The following is a 12,388-nucleotide window of genomic DNA, read 5'->3' on the forward strand; positions in this document are numbered from 1 at the left end:
CCGAACTGGGAAATACCGAATCACAGTGACTGTCTTCAGCGAATCCCTCAGGAAACCGTTCTGGCTCTGCCCCACCCACGTCATGAGGCAATGTGGGAGGTGACAAGGCGCTGGCTGGGCTGCCATGAAGGGGAAAGTGAAGCTGAGGGGTGGCTCTGTGTGACGCACCACGTGAGCACCTAGGTACTTACTCGTCCAGAGAAAGGGAACACTCAACAAAGGGTGGCTGGTAACCAGCAGGAAATGCACAGAGTTACTTATACTCAAAACTCAGGCCTGCAACAGTGAGAATTTCCTCAATGATGGTGTTTTGTAATTTGCTAATAAGCAAATCTGAGCAGGGCTAAGTGTCATCTCAAACAGCAAAACCGGGGGAAAGGTGGTGGGGGTCTGGTTACCTAAGGATGCGTAGGACCCCGGAGGCAAGGCCGCTGCAGAGCTGAAAGGCGTAGCACCCGAGGCCGATGAGACCTTGGACTTGGCACTGGCTGCTGCGTTCACGTCAATATCGCTTCGAGACCGCTGGAGGGACCCGGTCGTTGATACGGATTTGGTGCTGACCGTAGAAGCTTGAGTGGTGAAGGAGGAAACAACAGTAAGGACCACACGAGAACTGTAAACATACATCGTCACAACTTGTTTGGCTTTTCCTATCAAATTTTAAGGAAGGCTGGAGTGCGTGCACACTGACCACAGTTTCTCCTGGTCACCGAAGACAGAATTCAGCCACCGCTGAAGAACCACAAGCACACACACACCCATTACATTTATTTTCTTGTGATCGACTATAAACCCCAAAGAAATGGACCCTATCTCTGGGTAATGTGAGAAGTGAGACCATGAAGAAGCGCCCACACGTGGACAGTTCCCGCACGCTGTGAACTAGCCGTGCACTCTCAGACACCCTCCCGCTCCCGGGGAACATTCCACTCTCCCACCTCAAACAGCCGCTATCCCGCTGCTGTTGCTCAAATCTTCACCCATTGTCCCCAGTCTCCTGTCAAGTGACCAGAGCAAAGCAGCAGCACTATTGGGGGAGGGATCCATATGCTGGAGGGAGGTGGGAGAGGAAAGGTCACAGGGCTCCACTTCCGCCTGCCCAAGGCATCCTCAGCGTGGGTTCCTCACAGCCCTCAGCCCCTGGGACAGCGGGGCACTACTCAGTCCAGCAGGAGCGCCGTGAGAGTGCCCTGTGCAAACCTGAGGGGCACCTGCAAGCAGGTCACCGGCTTCCAGCAACCAAGCAGCCTCTGGGAGCCGCACAGAAACAGGCTTCCCTGAGACCACCTTCTCCACGGCCGTCAGTCTTACCTCTAGAGGTGGTGCTCCCGGTAGGACTTCTTTTGGCAGAGAGTGGCCGACTGAAAAGTATACATGCATTTATTATTATCCAATGAGCACTCCATCTGCGTTCACACAAGTACAGTCTATGACAGGAGACTAGGAGGATGAAGGAATCATTGCAGACTTTTCAGGATTTCTCAGGTAACTGGGACCACAATCTTATCAATCCCCAATTTTGAACAAAGCTTTAGCATTACAGACTGGACTATCTTCCAGACATACAGAGAGAAGTCGTGGCTAGAGACAAAAGTCAGAAACACAGCGCGAGGACGGTAATACATTCACTCCCAAGTGCCGAACGCCCTCCCTTTCCAGACTTGTCTCCAAGTTAACATTCACATTCCCTTAGAAGACGCTTTCAAGAATTCACTTATTCGACTCCAAAACCGTATTCTGGGACTGCCATATAAATTTCACTAAACACGGCTATGGCACAGACCGAGGCGCCCTACTCCTTACCGTTCCCCACGGTATCTTACGTAGCAGAACCCGTCTGAAGTAAGGGGAGATTAGCACAGGCACATATATGTAAAACACAGCTGGCATTTGTGTTCTCATGTAGCAAACCTTTAAACCTAAAAGCTCACACTAACGAGAAGCACGGCTGAAGTGCTTACTTTAGACTCTCTTGAGAGCTTGAGGACGAGCGGTCGGACTGCGGCAGAGACACGATGCTGTCCGAGTTCTTCAGGTGGGACTGCAGGGCTTTCTGGTAGGAGGACTCCAAGGTGTGGTACAAATGCTCTGCTTCTCTGCTGAAGTGACTGTGGAAACCCCAGTAGCACCTAGGGAAGACACGCAGCGTGCCGCACGGTCAGGATCACGTGGGGCTTGCGCCCAGCTCTGCAGCCCACCACATGACGCGGTCAAGGACTAGAATCCTCGGGTCGCTGCTACCAGGAGCGACACAGGACCAGGAAGGGAGAGTGAACAAAGGGGGCCGGGTATGGATCCTACCCGCACAACTTACTGGCTCTTCTGACACTGGACAAGTTACCTGACTTCTCTGAATCGAGTCTCATTTACAAAATGCAAACTAAAGGGCTGAACCTTAGAGAAGATGGAGCTTAAACACCCAGAACTAGACCCAGAACATGGAGGGCACTCATCAGTGGCAGCTTTTCCACACGCCGCTCGACACTCATCGACTGGAGGTGTTTACAGTTGCCTTAGATGACGTATAACAGAGAGGCGCAGAGATGCCCGCAGCTACTTGAAATCTGTATTGCAGTGTGACTGAAGAACCAGAAAAAACCAAGGAGGGAGTATACGTGCCAGGATAAAAGCCGCTGAAGCGGGTGACTAACGAATCCATTCCTAATAGTTGTGAGCAACTATTAACGAGGGCCCTTATTTTGGCAAGAACTACCCAAGCTGAGATTATGGTAAGCGCTTCAGTGATTCAAGGAGGTCCTCCGAAGACCTCAGAAACCAGGAGAATGGAACGTGACCGAGGGAGCAGTCACGGAGCAACACAGACTTGAGGAGGATGTATGAGTGCAACTAAATAGAACAGTAATGTTCCAGGTGAGGAATAACAGACTGCCTGTGTCAAGGAGAAGAGCCGGGCACTGTGAAGGCACAGAGAAAACTCCACGGGTGCAAAATTCACAGCACTCACCTACACACTGCCCGAGACACAGGAAGTCTCAGCATCTTGTGGGTCACAAGGACACAATTCTGCCCAGGGGAGCATGGAATGCACGGCCACAGCCACAGGATGGGAGCATTACCAGCCCTAATGGCAAAACTGCCTCAATCATGGGATGGTGAGTGTGCGTCCCCACTGCGTCCCATCACCCACCTGCCCCTCACCACGCTCACACTTCCAGAGCAGCCACCTGACACCTGCAAAGATGCCCTCTCAGGGGAAGGGTCCCAGGGCCCATAATTTTTCATGGGAAATCAAAAGGTCCCTGGGGATTATGACCTGGCTTTTAACAGAGCCTAATGAGTAAGTCTGAGCATGCAAACAAGTGCTTTTCAGATTCATGTAATAATTTCTCATAAATTTAAAAAGGAGCATTTTATTGTGTGCCTCAGTCCTGTTTATACTCAAATAATATCACTCAGTCTCTTAGGTCTGGGCACCGAGCAACCTTCTAAGCAGAAAAATAGAGAAATATTGTGAAACGGCTTTTGGGGTCATATTTAACAGTCATGAATAACAAAACATTATTCATGTAACTTAACAAATGTTTTTTGAAGTTTTTATTTATTTATTTTGAGAGGGAGAGCACTAGCAGAGGAGAGACAGAGAGAGAAGAAGGGAGAGGATCCTAAGTAGGGTCCAGGATGTCAGTGCAGAGTCTGACGTGGGGCTCGATATCACAAACTGTGAGATTATGACCTGAGCCAAAATCAAGAGTCAGACTCTTAAACAAGTGAGCAACCCAGGCGCCCCATTTAACGAACTTTTAATAAGGCAATCTAGGGGCTCCTGGGTGGCTCAGCCGGTTAAGCTCTGACTCTGGTTCAGGTCATGATCCCAAAGTTCACGGGTTGGAGCCCCACGTCAGGCTCGGTGCCGACAGCTCAGAGCCTGGAGCCTGCTTCGGATTCTGTGTCTCCCTCTCTCTCTGCACCACACCACCTCTCAGCTTGTGCTGTGTCTGTCTCTCTCTCAAAAATACATAAAAATTTTTTAAAAAAATAAGGCAATCTAAACAACACATCTGAAACATAGAAATAGTGAATTAAAAACAAATGGTATACAACAAACACTTACTTTCTGGCTTCTATCCTTGCTTCGGAATCGGCATCGTGTATTCCCTTCTTTATTGTTTCGGCTAATACTGATATGTGTCTAGACATTTAGGAGAGAAAGCAGTGATTGTCATTAACATGTGGTTTTATGCAGATGAAATCAGGTGTGAAAATAACAAAATGGCATTGTGGCTTTGTGCCCAGTTAGCCAACTATCACGCAGAATAGAAAATCCAAGCACTCCCTTCTCGGCAGCTCTAACCTCTACCTCTGTCCCGGTCCCCCCACCTCCACCCTCCACCAGCTGCCCCTATCTACCTACCCTGTGGGCGAGTTTGTTAAACAATGGCTGACTTTTTTCACACCACACTTATTTAGCTCCATCTTTTATGAACCCAACCAGTAAGACTCTACTTTTCCACGGTCAGAACTAGTTTCTATGGAAATCATGAGGTAATAATAACCTTAATATGAGGAGGCTACCTGCATCACATTTCTATAAACACAATGTTTTCTTCAAGTTCCACTGTGTAACATGAACAATTTTATAAAATCATGCAACAATGTTATAAATAGGTATTTTCTTTAGTTACGTTCTGCCCTAGCAGAGAAGAAATTAGTAAAGTATCTCTTTGAATGTCTAACAGCTTTTTAAGAAAAGAAAAAAAGGCTGGAATGAATTAGTCTCCTAGAACAAAGAGTAGTTACCAATCTGCCTCGTGCCTCATTCATTCAGTAAGTATTTGGCGAGTGTCTGCTAAGTGGTGGGTACTAAGCAAGGAGGGGAATGAACGAATACACAAGGCCAGATCTGAGTTCTTCACACGTGACTGTTCTACTCACAGGTCCTCACATCAGATCCCTCATTCCGATTTCCACCTCTCAATTCTAGAACTATCACTGCCTATCAAGAGATTAAAGAACAAGAAAGTACTGAAAAAATGTGTGACTATCCTCTAGATTCAAGAACTTTGCAGATGAAATTTTACCTCTGGGAGGGATGGCTTTGTTTCCTCTCTGACCCCTGCAGTACAGAATGGGACTCCCGTAAGTACTCACTTCATTAAAATTCCACTAGTAAAATGATTAGTATGCTGTAAGCTTCTTGACAAACTAAGTAACATGAAAACATGGGTGGCAAAACATCATCATCTATTCTCTCCAAGTGTAACTCAGAAAGAGTAACAGGCACCTGAAATTCAAAGGAACTAAAAATGGGAAAGAATGAATCTTAAAATTAAGAGACCTGCTTCTTAAGAATTCTGCCATAATCCTACCTTTTATCTTCATGATGTGAAACTTACCACACATCAACCTGAATAAAGAGAAAACTGCTAAGTGTCTGATACAGGGGGATCAAAAAGAAAACCTTCAGATGAGTGGAACTCCTTTAAGGACCTAAGAGTTACACCTGGCCTACAAAGAGCAGCTTGGAACATTTACTTGGTTGGAACTGACACGAATGTCAGGCAGCTGGCTGAGAGCCAATAAGGAGTTAATTGTGGCTGACTTCTCGGGAAGATGGCAAAGTAGAGGACCCCACGATCACCTCCTCCCACAGATGTAACTAGGTAACACCCACATCTGTGGAAATAACCCAGAAAACCACCTGTAGATTGGCAGACAGACTCTCCACAGCTACATGTAGAGAGGAGGCCACCCTGAAGAGGGCAGGAAGGGCACAGATGTGGTAGGAGCTAAACGAGCTCACTGGCTTTCCCCAAAAAGGAGAGACACTCAAGACACGTGCAAGGGAGAGGACCAAACCCTGACGCCAAGCACCCCAGGCACGAGAACCCACATGAAAACCAGAGGAGCACAATTTCTTGAGTTCTTACAATCATGGGGCTTACCACCTGAAACTTTAAAAATCAGCAGGAGGTAAACAGGAAACTGAGGCACCACCCTTAAAGAGTACAGCAGCCCCTCAGAGATACAACACAGAAGCAACACTTTGAAAAATGCCTGGGGTATACAAGAGGGACGTTTCTTTTCTAATCTCTAAGCATGTGCTGGGGGGCAGGAATCCTTAGGCACAAAGGAGCTAGTGGGTCCCCTGCCTAGACACACCAACACTTGGGGGAACCAGCTCAGCACCAACATGTTCCACCCAGCTTGCTCACAGCATGTCTGCCTTCTCCTGTGGACACACCCTGTCCAGCCAAGCCTTTGGTTCCAGGTCTCTCCCCACAGCAAACCTATGCAAAACTTGTACCATAAGCCAGGCAGGAGGAAAGCAGCCCCGACAGGGATCAGCACCTCTGCAACGTGACTCCTGTCCTGGGGAAGGAGGGGAAGAAGGAAGATAAGCACACACCCAGCCAGACTGCGGCCCCAGCAGTGGGCTGGAGTCAGCTGGTCTAATGAACCCGCTAATGAAAGCTTCTCATGGTAGAACACAAGGAAAGTGCCCGGCAGCTCGGTACCACCACCTCTCTGGCAGATGCCCAGTCCGACGTGACTCAAGCCCAGGTGGCCCTGGACCGGCCCATTAACAACACAGCAATCAAATGCTGCCCACGACAGGCAGAGAGCCAATGCAGACGACTGGACTGAAAGGAAAAGTGGTTCAGTCCCAAGAGCGGGGCACACACAACACACATGGAGACACCCTTGAAGTGCCAGGTTCTGGTGAACTGGGGACATGGCACTGCAGGGCACTATGGGACCTCTTCCTCATAAGGCCACTACCTTCAAAAGCAGAAGATGCAGCTGACTTCCCTAACACAAAGAAACAGACACAGAGTTAGACAAAATGAGGAGAGAAAGGACTATGTCCCCAGTGTAAGAACAAGACAAAATCACAGCAAGAGACATAAGCACAATGGAGGTAAGTAATCTGCCTAACAGAGAATTTAAAGTAATGGTCATAAAGATACTCACTGGACTTGAGAAAAGAGTGGAGGAAGTCAGTGAGACCATTAACAAAGAGAGAGAAAACATTAAAAAGAACCCATCAGAAATGAAGAGCTCAAAAAACTGAATTAAAAAATACACCACAGGGAATAAATAGTAGAATAGATGGAGCAAAAGAATGAATCAGCAACTGGGGACAGAATAATGGGAAGCAATCAAGCTGAAAAGGAGAGAGAAAAAAAATGAAAAGACTTAGGGCACCATCAAGCATAGTAACATTTGCATGATAGGGAATCCCAGAGGAGAAAAGAGAGAAAAGGGGTTAGAAAATTTATTTGAAGAAATAATAGCTGAAAATTGCCCAAATCTGGGGAAGAAAACAGAAATCTAGATACAGGAGGTATCAAGAGCCCCCAATAAAACAACATAAGGGGGTTCACATCAAGACACAGTAATTAAAAAGTCAAAAAGAAGTGATAAAGAGTGTATTTTAGAAGTAGCAAGATAAAAGAAAACAGTTACATACAAGGGAGACTCTTTAAGGCTATCTGTTGATTTTTCAGCAGAAACTTGGCAAGCCAAAAGGAGTGGCATGATATATTCAAAGTGCTGACAGAAAAAATTCTTCAGCCAAGAATACTCTCTCTCTTCTTTTCTCTTCTTAATGATAGCCTTGCTGCATAAAGAGTTTCCCAGACAAACAAAAGTTAAAGAAATTCATAACCCCTAAACCAGTGAACTCTTTGAATGGAAAGACCATAAGCAGGAGCAAGAAAAGTAGGAAGCACAAAAGCAGTAAAATTGATTGCATCTATGAAAATCCATCAAGTGATTCACAAAATTAAAGGATATAACGTATAACACCACATACCTAAAGTGTGGAGAGAGAGGAGTAGAGACTTAAAAACTTAAGCAATCAGCAACTCTAGACTGCTATATGCATAAAATGTTATCTACAAACCTAATGGTAACCACAAATCAAAAACTAGTAATACGTACACAAACAATAAAGATAAAGGAAGCCAAGTATATTACTAAAGAAAATCAGCAAACTGTGAGAAGAGACCAACAAAAAAAAGGAACAGAGAATCAGTACATAAACAACACTAAAATAAGTAACAAAATGGCAATTAAATACATACCTATCAATAATTACTTTGAATGCAAATGGACTAACCGCTCTAATCGAAAGACACAGGGTGACAGAACAGATAAAAAAGCAAGACCCATCTATACGCTGCCTACAAGAGACTCATTTCAGATCTAAAGACACATATACACAGAAAAGTGAAGGGATGGAAAAGTATCTATCCCGCAAATGGAAGTGAAAAGAAAGCTGGAATAGCAATATTTATAATGGACAAAATGGATTTTAAAACAGCATATATCACAAAGGGATCAATCCAACAAAAAGATATAACAATTACAAATATTTATGCACCAAACATGGGTATCAACAAAATACCCAATACATAAAGCAGGAAATAAGAAACATAAGGGAAGTAATCAATAATAATACAATTGTAAAGGACTTTAACAACCCATTTATATCAATGGAGAGACCATCCAAACAGAAAATCAACAAGGAAACAGTGGCTTTAAATGGCTCATTGGATCAGATGGACCTAACATATATATTCAGAACATTCCATCCTAAAACAGCAGAATACACATTCTCTTCAAGTGCACACAGAACATTCTCCAGAGTATATCACACATTAGGCCACAAAACAAGTCTTGACAAGTTGTAAAAGATCCAGGTTATACAATGCATCTTTTCCAACCTGGTTTCTATGAAACCAGAAATCAACCACAAGAAGACCCAGGAAAGAGTACAAACACATGGAAGTTAAAGAATATGCTCCTAAACAATGAATGGGTCAACCAAGAAATCAAAGAGGAAATTAAAAAATACATGGAGACAAGTTAAACTGAAAACACCACAGTTCAAAATCTTTAGGATGCAGTAAAAGCTATTCTAAGAGGGAAGTTTATACCAATGCAGGTCTACCTCAAGAAGCAAGAAAAATCTAAAATAATCAACCTAACCTTACACCTAAAGGAGCTAGAAAAGCAAACAAAATCCAGAACTAGTTGAAGGATGGACATAATAAAGATTAGAGCAGAAAGAAAGAAAATAAAAACTAAAAAAACAACAGAACAGATCACTGAAACCAGGAGCTAGTACTCTGAAAAAATCAACAAAACTGATCAACCTTTAGCTTGCCTCATCAAAAGAAAAAGAGGACCCAAATAAACAACCAGAAACAAAAGAAGAAAAATAATAACTGACACCACAGAAATACAAAAGATTATGAGAATATTATGAAAAATTACATGCCAACAAATTGGGCAACCTCGAAAAAACAGATATATTCCTAGAAATATATAACTCCCCAAAACTAAAACAAGAAGAAATAGAAAATTTGAATACACTGATTATCAGCAATGAAACTGAATCAGTAAACCAAAAACTCCCAAGAAACCAAAGTCCAGAAACCACACAGCTTCACAGGTGGATTCTACGAAACATTTAAATTAGAGTTAATACCCATTCTTCTCAAACTATTCTAAAAAACAGAAGAGGAAGGAAAGCTTCCAAACTCATTGTATGAAGCCAGCGTTAACCTGATATCAAAACCAAATAAAGACTACAAAAAAAGAGAACTACAGGCCAATACTCTGACGAACACAGATGCAAAAATCCTCAACAAAATATCAGCAAACTTAATTCAATATATTAAAAAAATCATTCACCACCAGCAAGTAGGATTCCTAGGATGCAAGGGTGGTTCAATATTCACAAATCAATGAATGTGATACATCACGTCGACAAGAGAAAGGATAAAAAGCCATATGATCATTTCAATGGATCCAGAAAAAAGCATTTGACAAAGTACAACATCCAGTCATGATAAAAGATATACAATGGAATATTATTACTCAGCCATAAAGAGTGAGATTTTGCCATATGTGACAACGTGGACGGATCTAGATCTAGATATCTAGAGGGCATAATAATGCTAAGTGAAATTAAGTCAGTCACAGAAAGACAAATACCATATGATTTCACTCAGATGTGAAATTTAAGAAACAAAACAAAGAAAAGAAGAGACAAACTAAAAAACAGACTCTTTTTAAAAAAATTTTTAAGTTTATTTATTTTTGAGAGCAACAGAGACAACACGAGTGGGGGAAGGGCAGAGAGAGAAGGGAGAGAGAGTGAGAGTGAGAGTGAGAATGAGAGAGAGAGAGACAGAGAGAGAGAGAGAGAGACAGAGAGAGAGAGAGAGACAGAGAGAGAGAGAGAGAGAGAGAGAGAGAGAGAGAGAATCCCAAGCAGGCTGTGCACTGCCAGCTGGATGTGGGGCTCGAACTCATGAAACCATGAGATCATGACCTGAACCGAAACCAAGAGTCAGATGCCTAACCGACTGAGCCACCCAGGCACCCCTAAAAAACAGACTCTTTAACTAGAGAGAACAAATTGATGGTTGTCAGAGGGGAGGTAGATGGGGAGATGGGGGAAATAGATGAAGGGGATTAAGAGGACACTCATCATGATGAGCACTGAATAATGTATAGAATCACTGAATCACTATGTTGTACACCTGAAACTAATGTAACAGTATGTTACCTACACAGGAATTAAAAAAATAATTAAAAAAAAAAAAGTTAATTGTGGCTTTGTAGTTGGTATGGTGCACACTGGTCCACATCTCTAGGCACACAATATTGTAATCAATGAAATTCACTAAAAGTTTCTGCCAATATTAAGTGCCTCGCATCAGTAGAAATAACAAATGTAGCCATGCAAACAAATGCTTAGATTCCTTTGATTCCTACAAAAAAGCAGGTTGGACCACTTGTTGAGACATTAAATCTCAAGATTCAATTCAGAGGGGAAAAAATAGCCAATGAAATGCTTACCGTTCCAGTGAATGTGTCTGCCATTCTTGCAAAAGTAAATCTAAAAATTCAAAACAGCGCCTAAAGATTGTAAAGAAAAAAATATGTAATTTGGTCATTTTTATGTTAGTGAAAATAAAAGCTTTTCTTCTTCCCCTGCTACTTTTTAGAACTGGCAAATTCCTTCTAATTAATAGGCTTCAAAAAATGGAACATCGAGTTGGAATCAACAGTGACTTAAACCTAAGCAAGTAAAAGTAATCAAGCATCAATGGTGATCAGAAAGTAAATACACAAGGCACAGAAGAGACAGGATACAAAAGTTCCCCTCAAATCAGGAACCGCAGACTTGTGGCAACATTACCAAAAGGGCCTTTCGCTGTCATTTATGTTTATACCACCTCAAATAATATGTTAATATAAGATGTACGAGGGCAAAAAAAAAAAAAAATCAGCGTACATTATTACAGAACCAGGCGATTGCTCCTTGCATTAATTTCACAGAATGCCTTGTACAAAAGAAAAAAAAGTAAAAAATACCCTGAAAAACCAAGTGCTTTCCAAATTTTCCTAAGAAGATCCTAGGCAGTGCTTAAAATGGATTTTTCCCTAATCTACTCATCTATTTTCCTCTCTTTAATCTTTCAACATCCCTTCTTGTCAAGCCTTTTCACCTTTGTAATCTTTCTTGGTCTGATTTGTGCACGAAAACAACTCTGGTCTCATCTCCTTTGGATTACATCACTGCTTTGGGTCCTACCTCTTTAGAACTTGTCAAAAGCCCAGGGTCTTTATCTCCGTGGGGGTAAATCTTAGTAGTCTTAGGAACTCATTCAAGGAAACCAGTAAGAGGGCAATTTTTCTCTAATGACCAGACTGTCGTTCCCATGATCCTCTCAATTCACAACCTCAATAACCCATATAATTAATTACTCAATAAATCTTTAATAAACCTACCCTCGATGTTAGAGATAACAACGGTAACCAAGACATAAACCAGCAAACAAGACAGACAAGGGACAGTTCCCATGCGCCACGAGCACAAGGGGGCTCTTCTTAGAACCACACAGAGCTATTCAACCCAGTCCTGGGGCTGCCAACAGTGTGCGTGTCTGCGCGTGTGTGCATGTTGGTTGTGAAGCAAACTTTCTCCAAGGAAGGACACTTACCCATCCCTGCATCCTCTCTCCTCTGTCACTCTCCCCACACTGGCCCCAACCTAGGCCATGTTTATTCTACTTCTCCTCCGTTCTTCATGTCATTTCCTGGTCTGATTTTTCTTGTCTCTCTTTTTTTCTTTAACATGTGTGTATATGTTTACATTTATCTCTTAGCGAATACAGCCATCTTTGGTGCTAATTTTGGTCTTAAATGCATGTTAGAACAATCTATTTAATCAAAAATATGACCTTTAAGTTAGGTTTTATTTTTCACTTTTCAGACTAACATTCAAAGAAGTATATCAATGTTGGCATTGTTTAACACATCATTATTTAAACACATCAGGTTAGAACTCGTCTCTTTTCTTTACCAACTCCTACTCATCATTCAAAATGCAACTCAATTTTCAACC

The 12,388-nt window shown here is 42.8% G+C and overlaps 1 protein-coding gene and 1 long non-coding RNA gene across 35 annotated transcripts in view; one reads left to right on the forward strand and one right to left on the reverse strand.

Annotated features, from left to right (window-relative positions):
* Window positions 1-12,388, reverse strand: part of CLASP1 (cytoplasmic linker associated protein 1) — a 274,262-nt gene that overhangs the window by 103,555 nt on the left and 158,319 nt on the right. For all 34 annotated transcript variants that reach the window (XM_078451384.2, XM_078451387.2, XM_060625391.3 and 31 more), the window contains 5 exons: window positions 10,837-10,896; window positions 4,073-4,150; window positions 1,962-2,129; window positions 1,312-1,361; window positions 399-569 (listed from right to left, as the gene is read on the reverse strand). In XM_078451384.2, the coding sequence (XP_078307510.1) occupies window positions 399-569; window positions 1,312-1,361; window positions 1,962-2,129; window positions 4,073-4,150; window positions 10,837-10,896 (527 nt within the window). The remainder of the gene's footprint in view (window positions 1-398; window positions 570-1,311; window positions 1,362-1,961; window positions 2,130-4,072; window positions 4,151-10,836; window positions 10,897-12,388) is intronic.
* Window positions 4,471-11,286, forward strand: LOC132672992 (uncharacterized). Its single transcript, XR_009607819.3, has 3 exons — window positions 4,471-4,785; window positions 4,896-5,097; window positions 10,986-11,286. It is a non-coding gene; the product is annotated as an uncharacterized LOC132672992 (long non-coding RNA).

Source organism: Panthera onca, chromosome C1, assembly GCF_046562875.1.
Source record: "Panthera onca isolate mPanOnc1 chromosome C1, mPanOnc1 haplotype 2, whole genome shotgun sequence".
NCBI classification, from domain to species: domain Eukaryota; kingdom Metazoa; phylum Chordata; class Mammalia; order Carnivora; family Felidae; genus Panthera; species Panthera onca.